This window comes from Lacerta agilis, chromosome 17, assembly GCF_009819535.1.
Source record: "Lacerta agilis isolate rLacAgi1 chromosome 17, rLacAgi1.pri, whole genome shotgun sequence".
NCBI lineage: Eukaryota > Metazoa > Chordata > Lepidosauria > Squamata > Lacertidae > Lacerta > Lacerta agilis.
Window position 1 is genome coordinate 39,858,472 of NC_046328.1, and position 12,049 is coordinate 39,870,520.

A 12,049-nucleotide genomic window follows, 5' to 3' on the forward strand; every position below is an offset into this window, starting at 1 on the left:
GGATTCAAATGGCAAGAAAAGAAGAACTTTTCTTAGGGAGAACTTTCTGAGGGCAAGAGCCATTTGACAGTGGAAGGGACTCCCTTGGAAGGTGAGGGACTCTCCTTCCTTGATGGTTTTTAACCAGATGCTTGGTAGTCACCTGTCAGAGATTCTTTAGCTGTGGTTCCTGCATTGCAGGGGGTTGGACTAGATGGCCCTTAGCGGTCCCTTCCAACTTAACAATCCTATGATTCTATGACACCTGTGCCCTTCAGATGTTGGCCTCTGTATCCTACCAGCCCCAGCAGCCAGCATGGTCAATGAAAAAGGGTGGGGACAAGGGTCATTCAGCAACCGCTGGAGAACCACAGCCCCCCACTTTGGAAATGAAGACTTGCATTCAAAGACCCCTTTGAGATCACCAGCCTATTTTCTTTGACAAGCCCATGTGCCCTGTGTTCTCTGTCTCTCTCCCACACCCAACCACCCTTCTTCCCCACCCAAAGAGAAAGCCACATCAAAATATAACGCTTTGCAAATCACATTCTTCGTAAAAGTCCAGTTTTAGAAACAAGACGCTGTGAGTTTGCAAGTGGTGGGAAACAAATTGCTTTTATTAGCATATCAGGGAGGCTCAGTCGGAGGAAGCAGGGGGTCCGTCTTGCTGGCTCCATATCTGAAGGCAACAAAGCAGCAGAATTCTTAAGTCCTGCACCTCAAGGCCAGGGAGCAGCTGCATCTCTCCACCCGTCAGCCTTTCTCTGCAACTAACAGGGTCCACACCAAACAACCAGCCCCTCCACACCCCAAGATCTGCTGCCTGCCCCAGTCTTGCTGCAAACACCCCTCTTGCTGGCTTGCTGGCTTGTTTATAGAGTGAACTTCAAAGCAGCACCTGAAGACACCCCCCCCCTCCTCAAATTTGCACTTGGGAGACATTGACCTGACTTGCACAGAAACCAACATTTTTGCAGCTTAAAACCCACTTTTCAATCTCCATAAACTATCAGGCCCCAAAGAAGCAGGAGGCGGTCAGACAGTGAGGAGGGTGGGACCCAGCTCAGCGATACCTTGATCTGTGGGTCGAGGATCTTAAGAATTGCTGTGCCAGCCACAAAATCCTGAAAAGGAGATGTGCCAAGCTGTGTTAGGGGTTTGGTTTTTTGCAACGTAACTTGAGGGAGGCTGGCGGTTCGAGGATTGAGGGTGCCAAGGCCCAAAGGGCTAGAGCGTTGGCACTGAGGTGTTAGATCCAGCCGCTTCCCCCTCAGAAGTAGCCAGCCCCACAGGTGTCGGAAGGCTTCAGACTGTCCCCTCTCCCAAACAACTGGGCCCACTTTAAGGGGAAGGGGAGGCCTATCGTGATTAAAACCATGGCCCTATATCCTGCCACCCTATAAGGCACTGGGCTTGAATGCTCACTCCAACAAACAGGAGGTTTTTAACAAATCGCTACCATCAAGTCTCAAAGGAGGGGTTTTTTTGTTTTTGTTTTTTTAAAAAAGAAGAGTTCTATCTAATCAAAGCTCTTGATTGTCAATTTGACAGCCTTTTTTAAATGAGAAATGGTAGGATGGCATCTAGAAAAACAAAATTAAAAAAGGTTGTGGAGGTTGTGGGGCATGGGAAGAGAGTGACCTCATGGTCCCCTAGAGATCTCGCTTTGCAGCTGGCAGGAGTCAGCTGCTGGGAGGGACAAAGGCAGGGTTTCAGTTGTCTTCTGAAGACCATCTCTGCTCCTCCTCCTCCTCCTCCATCCGGAAGTTCAGGTGCTGGTTGGACTCCAGGCGGAGAACTTCATCCCCAAAGTGTGGTGGGACTGAGACGGCCCCTGGATCAGCGCCCTTCCCCCCTTTGACACAGGCAGCCTGCAAGATGTCGACAAAGAGGCTCTCATCGGGATCCGTGGCCTCCAGGCCTTTGCTGGGTCCCAGCAGAACCTTCTCATGAACTTCCGGCTCCACATCTTCAATCCTTTGTGTCTCTTCATGGGGCGGCACTTGAAGCGATCTCTGGTCTGCTGTCTTCTCCACCACGGAGGGCTCGTCCAGCTCCTCCCTGAGGAACTGCTGAGTGGTGATCACCTTCTTCATTGGTTCTTCCTTGGAGATGCCCCCATTGCACTCTGTCTCACCAGGCTGAAGGACTCCAATCCCATTCAGGATCTCCTTTGTGAAAATGGCAACGCCGGGTTCTTGCTGCAGCCCATTAGCATTGCTGTCAGCCCACAGAGGACCAGATCCTGTTGGGTCTTTGGCATCGGGAAAGGAGATTTCTGGGGCCTCTGTGGTGACCTGGGAGTCACTGACATCAGGCAAGGCAATTGGTGCAGCCCTGCTCTCCTCTTCCTCTTTCTCCAGGGATGGACCTTCCTCCCCTCCTGTCACTGTTGGTTCGGCCTCAACACACGGCTCAGCTGCCTTGATCAGCTCCTGATTGAACTCCAGAGCTTGTTCCACGATCTCCAGGATGTCAGCATCTTTCATGCTCTCTCTTGAGATGCTCGCAGCTGCCTCACCTGGGCGATCCTCGCCACTTGGGTCCCCCTCAGCCACATCTTCCTGTAGGACCTGGTCTTCTCTTCTGCAGATTTCAAGGTCCGTTGTCTCCTGGGCACAGGGCAAATCTTCATCTCTGCCACATGCTGGAGCCTCTGGTCCTGTGAGGTCTCCTCCCAGCACATCCAAAGACCCTTCTTCCCCCTCCAACACGATTTCACCCAAGTCAGCCACGCTGGTCAGGGGAGAAACCTTGTGGCCACCTTCAGCCGCTGTGTCCCCCTGGTCATCCAGCTCCAACGGACCATCCCCTTCCACAAAGGCATTTTCCTCCACATTGCTGGGATCCAGCCATTCTACTTGGGAAGTGCTGTCCTCCTCTGGTCCCCAAGCAAAATCCTGGCCATGTTCTTCCTTACAGAACTGTTCTACAAACTGGGCGTCTTCTTCCACCTCACCCCCTTTCTGGGGGACTTCCTCACCAGCCAGCTCTTCCTCAGATTCTGCGTCCAACTGTGCAGAGTCCTTTGCAACCTCCTCCTCCTCTCTGAGCACTTTGGAGTCTTCTTCAAGTAGGTTTCCATTACTTCCGATGAGTTCCAGAGCATCTGTCATACGTTTTTCTGAAACTTTGGGGTCGTCTGTGCCTTGGATGGGAGCAGCTTCTATGGCGCAGCCCCCTTCCTCTTCTGCACCTTCTTGTTTGTTGATGTTCTCCTTTGTTGGGGAGCTGTGCAAACTCTCCTCCTCTGCTGGTGGATGCTGCACCTCCTCTAAAGACGTGGATCCATCTTGGGTCACAAGAGGCAGTTCTGCAGCCTCTTGGCTCTCTGGAGGCGTTTGTTGGGGCTCCCCAGAGGCAGCCAACACCTGCCCCTCGTACAGATGTAAGGGGGTGTGATCCGGCAGAGTCTCCTCCAGCATAATCGCCTTGCCACTTTCCAGGCACTTCTCAATCCCCTCGGTCTCACGGCTGGCATTTGGGGAGCTGTCCCAAGATTCAAGGGAGTCCTCAGACCCCAAAGACTCACTTTGTGACTGACAGTAGCTGGTGTCAGCCTGGTCCTTGCCCTCAGACCCATCAATGGGGCTGCCCTGCACTTCTGGAGGAGCCTCCACCTCTTTGTCAGCAGGGGGGGCCAGGCTTTCACCCAGGTGGGTGGCCAGCTGACTTTGGAGAACCTCTTCTACTCTGGCCACTGCTTGCTCTTCTTCCTCTGCCTGCGCATTGGCCCCATCCTGTTCAGCTTCTGGGCACCATGGCAGGTTCTTTGTCTCCAAGGGGCCTATTTCTTCCATCTCTATAATGCCTGCCTCCTTCTTCTCCTCGTCCTCTTCCCTTTCAGCCTTGGAGGCTTCTTGGCCCACCACCAAGCTTCCCTCCTGGATGTCTCCGTCAGCATCAGGAGCAGCCACTGGGATCTCTTCTCCTTCTTCTCTTGCTCCCTCCTCCTCCTCCTCCTCTGCCAGTTGTTGTTGCTGCTCCTCAGAAGCATCTCCTGCCACATCCTGCTCCTCTGCCTTGGAGATCTCTCCTTGCCCTGGGATCTCCTTGCCTTGCAAGGCAACCTCCATCTCTTGGGAGGAGACAGGCTCCATGTCTGAGAAGCCTTGCTTCTCTGCGGCATCTTCATTCTCCAACCCATCCTCTCTTGGGGGCCTGGTGATGTCCTCCTCCTCCCCCCCCTCTTTGCCCCCCTCAGCATCCCTTGCATTTTCCACCGTTCTGGGCTCCCCTTCCAAGTTCTCTCCTCCCTCCCTTGCTGAGTTTTCTTCTGCCAAGGGGGTCTCCTCTGCAGGAAAGGTGTCAGGTTCCTGGGATGCCTCTCCCACCTCTCCCTCCAGCAGGGCCAAATCCATCTCTTCCAGAGGGGCTCCTGGCGCCTGGAGCTGTGCCTGCTCCAGCTGAAGAAAGGGTTGCTCCAAGCAACTCTCTGCCGCCACGTGGCTCAATGGTGCCACATTCTCACAAGCAACAAACTCTTCTGCCTGCAGGAGCTCACCCTCCAGCACCTGCAAGTCCTCCTCCTCGTTCTCCTTGGAGGGGCTCCACAGCTCCCTCCTCTCCTCATCCTCTGACAGGTGCAGGGCTTCTGTGCTCACCACCTCCAGGTCTTCCGCTTCCTCTAGGTACCCTCCCATGGCACCTGCCTGCTCCTCTGGGTGGCTGCTGGCACCAGGGTCCCAGCTCTCCTCCCCCACCCTCACCACAACAGCCACATCTTTGCCCAGGGCACCTGCCACTTCTGGGCACTCAGGCACCTCCTCATTGCCATGCACCCCCTGCTCTGTGCTACATGATGTCGGGGGCTCCTCACCTTCCCCTCCCGGAGGCATCACTTCCTGGTAGGCCTCGATCCTCCCGGTCATCAGGACACTGTTTGCAGTTTCCCTGTCCTCCCCTTCTACCTCCAGCAATCCCATTTTTTGTGGAGTTGGGGGGTCTGTTGCCAGAGCGCCCTGAGTCTCTCCTTCATGCTGCTCTGCGCAGGCCTCACTGGGGCTGCCATTTGCCTCTGTGGGATCTTCAGACCCCATAAGGTCTGCCGCTGGCAGAGTGTCCCCTGTGTGCTCTTTCAGCACTTTCTCTACAGCTTCTTTCACCAACTTTGTACTGGTAGGAGGGTCCGCTCTGCCTTCATCCTCTAAGGAGGGGGAGCCATCCAGAGGGAGGCCATTTGGGGAGTCAGAGCCCTCAAGGAAGCCGGTATCTGGCCGGACATCGGCTGCATTGACTACTTTGAGTGCAATTTCCAATGCTTCTGTAACCAGCCGGCCAGGGTAAGGACCGTTCTGGGTCGTGGCCTCCCCTGCTGGCTCATTGCTGAGACACTCCTCTTCTTGTTCTTCCTCTTCCTCCTCCTCTTCCTCCTCCCCCTCCCCCTCCTCCTCACAAAGTCCTTCCTTCTCTCCTGCTTCAGTCTCTCTGCCACCCCTCATGTCTCCATCCTCCTGGAGTCTCTGCTCGGTGCCCAAGCTGGATTCTTCCAAGGCATCCGTAGCTGCAGCGTCGAAAGGCGGAAGGGACTCGTGCAAGAGTGGCTGGGAGACAGCTGTGATTTGGGTGGCTGTCCAGACCTCAGTCTGCTCGAAAGCGGGCAAGTTGACGGGTGCCAGGGTGTCTTTGGCTGGCAAGGCATCCTCAAAACTTATGGTGGAGGGGTCTGGGAGGATGGCGCTGGCCTTCTGGAAATCCCTGGCCAAGGGGCTCCTGTTCTTGGGGGGCGCAGAGGAGGTGAAGCTGCCCGCTGAGGACTCGTTCTGGCCCCTGGGTGGCCGGGGCTTTGTGCTGGCCTTCGGGAACATGGCTGGGCTCAGCCAGGGGTCTCGGGGGCCCAGGTGGCCTCTGTCCAGGGAAAGGCCGTTGCTCAACTCCAGCTTCCCATCTGTAGATAGAACAGAGAAGCAAAACATTTCTTTAGCTTGTGATCCCTGCATTCCAGTGGGGTTGGACTAGATGACCCTTGGGGTTCCCTTCCAGCTCTACAGTCCTAAGAAACTTCTTTTCTCCCATGGGATCATTGCCATTCTGGTCATTCATTCTCCCTCTGTCTCCCACTTATACGTACCTCTGAGGCCACTGGCCAGTTTGAAGTCTGCAACCGGGATCTGCAGCCTGGTACTCTCAGCCTCCAGGAGGGTCCTGGGGAAAAAACGTGGGAGAGGGGCTGGTTGGTTTGTGGGGGTCTCTCGGGAGAAGACAGGGCACTTGCCTGCAATGGGGGCACCGCAAGCTTCTTTAATATCCCAGGCCCGTCTAGCTTATTTCCATCGGCCTTGACAGGCAGTAGCTACTCAGCAGGGTTTCAGGCAGGGCCCAGGGAGCCTCTCCCCAGCCCTGTCAGGAGATGCTGCCCATGGTGCGTTGAACATAGGACGTTTGGCCTGCAAAAGGTGGCCTTTCTCACCACAGAGCCACACCACCTCTTCCCCCTCCATTGAACCGAATCCTTCAAGATTTGTTCTCACACAGAACCCTTTTTAGAGGGGGCAGAGGAAAGCCATCAGAACCTAGGAAGAGCCTGCTGGATCTGGCCCCTGGCCCAGCCAGCCCAGCCTCCTGTTCCCACAGTGGTCAAGCAGGTGCCTCCATGGGAAACCTGCAAGCAGGATCCTAGCACAAGAGCATTTTGTCCCCTCCTGCCGTTTCCAGCAACTGGGATTCAGAAGCGTTTTTTGCCTCCAGCTGTGGAGGTGGAGCTTAGACATCAAGGCTGGCAGCCTTCAATAGCCCTCTCCTCCTCCATGAACTTGTCCAACCCGCTTTTAAAGCCACCCAAGCAGGCAGCCATCCCTGCCTCTTGTGGAAGGGAGTTCCACAGTTTATACAGTGTGGGGAAGCCCTTTCTTTTATCTGACCTGAATCTTCCAGCAAAACAAGCCACCGACTTCTACAGTGCCTGTGGAGGCGTGGAGCCTGCAAAGCCCCCACCTCGCCACTTAAAACACACCAGGAGATTTCCGAGCACTTTAAGAGAGTTATTCCCAGCCACACAGAGCAAACAGCACCAGAGGGGTGTGAAACCTTGCTCTGACACCCTTTGCAACTGCATTTGGAGCCCATTGGGGTGATGTCATAGGCAGCCTCTGCTTCCTCCTCCTCCTCCCCCCAGGCAGGGCCCCCCATTCTCATGCTAATGGCAGTGCTGAACCCCTTCAGAGGCCAGCCCACTTTTGTCCTGGAGGAGCCATGCAGGGAGGGGGGGCTTGTGAACCAGAGTCCAGTTCCCAGGAGGAGGGGTCTCTGGGGGTAGAGGGAGAAGAGAAAACAGGCCACAGGAATGGAGAGAAGGGGCTTTAGGTGTTTTTAGGGGGTCCCTCTTCCTTCCCCTTTGGTGGGGGGGGGCATCCAGAACACAGCCTGGAAAGCAGGGTGCCAAAGCGCATATGCTTCACCCAACTGGGGAGAGTAGAGGCCTTTTATAGAGTGTGATTCTGCCTATCCAGGAAGATAGGTGAAGAAAGGGTTGGGGGGGGGGTTAGTTGCTGTTTTGTTAATATTGCTTTTTGGATCATAAGTGCCTTATTGGTTATTTGTTAATCACATAATGTGACTTATGTTGTAATTGGGATGTTTGCCTTTGTTGTTGTTGTTGTTGTTGTTTGTGTTGCTGGCGTTTTAGTGCAGTTCTATAGATCTAAATTCTTTTCCTGATTATTTATTATTTATGTTGTACTTGTGATGTCCTGTTAAGTTACTGTTGTTTATCAGCTACTTTGGGATTCGCTTGAATGGAAAGTGGTGTAGAAATAAACCATAGAATCACAGAGCTGTAGAAATCAATTAAATCAATCAAAATGGGGAAGGGTCTCTGGAAAAGTGGAGGGGAGGGTGGCTGCTGCTCCCTTTTTTTTCTTTTTTTAAAAAATAGCTCTATTGGTATTTTAGCAGGGGTAAGTCAGTCTAGCAGACGCGTGTGGCAAACGTCAGGCACCTGGGCCAGATCCTGTTTCCTACTTGCCCTTCCCTGAAGGACGCAGCGGCTGAGATCCAAGGGATGCCCCCCCCCGGCCTCCTCTGGGCCTCCAAGATCAGGAACAGAGAAGCTTTATCAGACCAAGGACGAGCAGCCTTCCAGGGGCCGCATGCCAGCAATGGGCGGGGCCAGGGGCAAAAGGTGGGCAGAGCAGCTGAGATGCCTCTCCACATCCCAGCCATGCAAAAGCCAGAGGTTTCCACACCCAGCTCTCTCTCACACATCCCTCTCTCCTCCTCCTGCACCTTCACTGAGGCAATCAAGAGGCAAGATTCACCACTTGAAGACACTTTCCTGGCAGGCCACCGACTTGGATGACGTTTGGAGAGGATTGGGCAAATGTGAGGAGGAAAAGAAGGCTATCAATGGCCACCAGCCGTGATGGCTCTGCTCTGCTTCCATGGTGAAGAGGCAGCAATGCATCTGAATCCCAGTTGCTGGAAGCCACAGGAGGGGAGAGGGTCGCTCTTGTGCTCGGATCCTACTTGCGGGTTTCCCCAAAAAGGCATCTGGTTGTCCACTGCAAGGACAGAAGGCTGGACTAGATGGGCTCCCTTTGGCCTGACCCAGCAGCCAGGATCTTCTGTGGTCCTTATGGAACCTCCAGCTCCAGCGGCAGTCTATCTAACTTCCCAAGCTCTTTGGGGCATTTGGCCCCTGTGAGGACAGGAGGCTGGACAAGATGGTCCACCATTGGCTGGATCCAGCTACAGGGCTCTTTTGAAGTTCACTCAAGGAGCAAAGCCAGGGGCGGGAAGAGGCCAGAGGGCCAGGCTGCTCCTCTGTCGCACCCCCAGGCATCATGTGGCCCCACCCTTCCCCAGAGTAGCCACTGGAGCAATGAGCTCGCTCACCGGTAGGTGGCCACTTCCAGGCTGAGGGACATCTTGAGGTGCATCAGCTGCTGGCGCTCGTCCAGGACCTGGGCGATCTGGACCCGCAGGGACTGCTTCTCCTCCTCCAGGGACTCGATGGCCAGCTGTTGAGGCAGAGGAGACACAGAAGCACCTGTCAGCCTGCCAAGGGGGCTCCCTCAGCTCACGGAAGGGCCACCACGGCAGGGGGGCTGGAGGGGAGGACACAGCTCCTGGCCCTGGCCTAGGAATTGCCAGAGGAACCTCCACCTCCCCTAGACTACAGAGCTGGGAGGGAGCCCCAAGGGTCCAACCCCCCTGCAATGCAGGAAGCACAGATAATCTCATGGTGCCCACTACGATGATGGGCGTGGCAGCAGGGAGAGTTTCCTCTGGGTGTTTTGGCTCAGGAGACACCCTTCGCCAGGGCACATCAGCCAGGGGGTTGGACTAAATGACCCTTGAGGTCCCTTCCAACCCTACAATTCTAGGATCCTTCCAGGGTCCGCCTTGTGACAACCTGACACTGTGCCTTGCAGCACAGCACAGCATCACTTGGGCCTGCTGAAGGGGGAATGGAGAAAGGCTTCCCCAAAGAGCTTACATGGGGGACCTTTATCCCCCCCCCCATGTGGTCAACTGAAGCTTCCTCTCCCCCCAGCATGACCCATTGTCAAGGCTGAAGGGAGCTGGAGGCCAGCAATATCTGAGGACCAGAAGTTCCACACTGCCACTTCCTGGCTGTCTCTTTTTCCAAGTGAGCGAGAATTTGCACAAATCCCTGCCTGCCCCCACACTTGCAATCGTGCTTCAGAACCACAACCTCGCTGCCCTCCTGTCCCCACACTCCTCCTTGCCCCAAATCTCCCCCTGATTCCACACCTGGAGTCCAAGCCCACAGCGTCACACAAACCACAAAAGAGCCACAAATCATAGAATGGTAGAGTCAGAAGTGACGCAAAAGGTCATTCAGTTCAGTTTAGGAATAATGGGCAGCCGGGGAGCCACTCTGAAGACAGGAGGCTGGATGAGGCAGACCCCCTTCGGCCAGCTGGACCTTATAGTCTCTCATGCCACTGAGGGAGCAGTGAGGGGGGCCCTAAAACTCCACCACAGGTGAGGAGAGGAACCATTTAAGCAGAGACCCTCCCTGTGAACAGCATACAAATTGGAGTAGAAGTGAAACCCATTCTAGGGCAGGCCGGAGGTCCAGCACAAATGAGAATCGTTTTTAAAGCAGCAGCAGTCTGGAAAGCTGATGCAAATAGGAATGAGAGAACGCTCTTATTCCCCACAGCCCAGCCCAGGCATGTGTAAAAGGGTTCAAGATAAAATGGGAGTTTTCTTGTCCTGGGAAAAACCAAAGCTTTGCCCCTCCCACCCCCTGGCACAGAAACAGACTCTTGGGATTCCCCCCCCCCCTTTTCTGCATGCTCAGAGTAGGGAGTCTGGCATGGAGACCCCCACCCAGATGGGCACAGGCGCAATGTTCTGCATGTGCAACAGACCCCCTTGGGAGGTGACAGGCTCTCCTATGCTGGATGTTTTTAAGCAGAGCTGAGATGGCCACCTGTTGGGGATTCCTGCATTGCAGGGGGCTGGACCTGAAGACACTTGAGGTCCTAACTCTCTTGTTCTATGAATTCCCTTCCATCAGTGCCCAGGCTTGGCTTCAACTCTCTTTAGCTCATGGGCAGATAAAACCCACAGGCCACCCCATCTACCAAACATCTCCACTCTGTTCCCTAGTGGGCGGATCACTTAGACGCCAGAGGAGCCACCTGGCAGTTCTCTCGCTGCTGCTGACGCTCCACGGGTGCCTTTCCAAGCCCCCAAATCGCACAAGCCGCACCTGGAACCATAGGGTCGGAAGGGACCCCCAAGGGTCATGTAGCCCAACTCGCCGTGATGCCCTGGAGTGGCACGGAAGGGCCGCCCACCCCACCCCCGCCCTCCTGCTGACCCACCTGGAGCTGCCCGGCCTCGCCGTGCTGCTGCTGCCACTGCTGCGCCAGGCTCTCCTCCAGGACCTCCTTGCGGATCTTCAGGCCGGCCAGCTCCTTCTCCAGCTGCTGGAGGCGCAGCTGGCCCTGCCGGTTGCCCTCGGTGGCTCTCCAGAGCTTCTCCTTGGCCTCGCCCAGGGCGGCCTCCAGCTGCCAGACCTCCGCCTTGTACGTCTCGGCGGCCCCCTTCCAGATGCTGGAGAGGCGCTGCGCGTAGTCCTCCACCTCGGCAGGCTGGAAGCAGCCCTCGGCCGTCGGGGCGCCGCGCCGACCGCTCTGCAGACTCCCCACGCCGCCGCCGCCGCCGGCCACCTCCTGGCCCAGCGCCGCCTTCTCGTCCCGGTGCGCCTCGTCCAGCGCCCGCACCTCCTGCTCCAGCTGCGCCGCCTTCTCGCGGAGCCACAGCTGCGCCCGGCGCTCCTCCTCCAGCTCCTTCCTGCTCCGCGACAGCATCCTCTTGGCCTCGTCGCGGGCCGCCCTCTCCCGCTGACACCGGCCTGTCGCCTGCTGTACCTCGTCGCGCAGCGCGTCCCGGGCAAGCTCGGCCGACGCCTTGTCGCGGAAAGCCTGCTCCAGGGTGGCCCTCAGTGCCGCAACCTCGCCCTCGTAGCGCGCTCGCCACGAGCCCTCGACGGGGCTCAGGCGCAAGCCCTGCACCTCGGCGCGCAGCCCCTCGTTCTCCTCCTCCAGGTGCTTAACGCGGGACAGGTAAGCCTCCAGGCGCTTGTTGAGGTCCCACATCTGCAGGGACTCCTCGCCCAAGGCGCGAGAGCCCACGAACACCTCCATGGCCGCCGGGGAGCCTGGCTGGACGGCAGCGAGAGCGAGACGAGACAGAGAAGCTAGCGGAGTCCCGGAGCTAGGCGGACGGTCCTGGGCAGTGAACAAGCGCCCAGGCGCAACAGCAGCACCGCTATTCATACTGGCCGGGAGGAGGAGGGCTCCGAGGGGAGGGGGCTGGCCTTCATCCCTCCCCCCCCCCCACTCGAGGGAAGGCGGACGACGGAGCAGCGCGGAGCCCAGGAGCAAATGCCAGAGGGGCAGCCCCAGGGAAGACGGAGCCAGCTGGTTTTCTGTAGCTCCAGAGGGCAGGACCCAGACTCCAACGGCAAGGAAGGAGATCCCGACATTAGGAAGACCCTTCCGATAGTAAGAGCAGTTCTACACGAGAAGGGGCTCCCACATTCCTCTGAAGTTTTTAAGCAGAGGTTGGGTGGCCACCTGTCATGGCATGT

At 56.5% G+C, this 12,049-nt stretch overlaps 1 protein-coding gene across 1 annotated transcript; it reads right to left on the reverse strand.

Moving 5' to 3' along the window:
* Window positions 1–1,561: 1,561 nt before the first annotated feature.
* NES (nestin) lies at window positions 1,562–11,656 on the reverse strand. The gene is made up of 4 exons (XM_033174338.1): window positions 10,779–11,656; window positions 8,812–8,936; window positions 6,050–6,123; window positions 1,562–5,902 (listed from the first exon to the last, which is right to left on the reverse strand). Exons 1-4 carry the CDS (start codon window positions 11,601–11,603, stop codon window positions 1,692–1,694), a joined length of 5,235 nt encoding a protein of 1,744 aa, XP_033030229.1. The 5' UTR covers window positions 11,604–11,656; the 3' UTR covers window positions 1,562–1,691.
* Window positions 11,657–12,049: the final 393 nt, after the last annotated feature.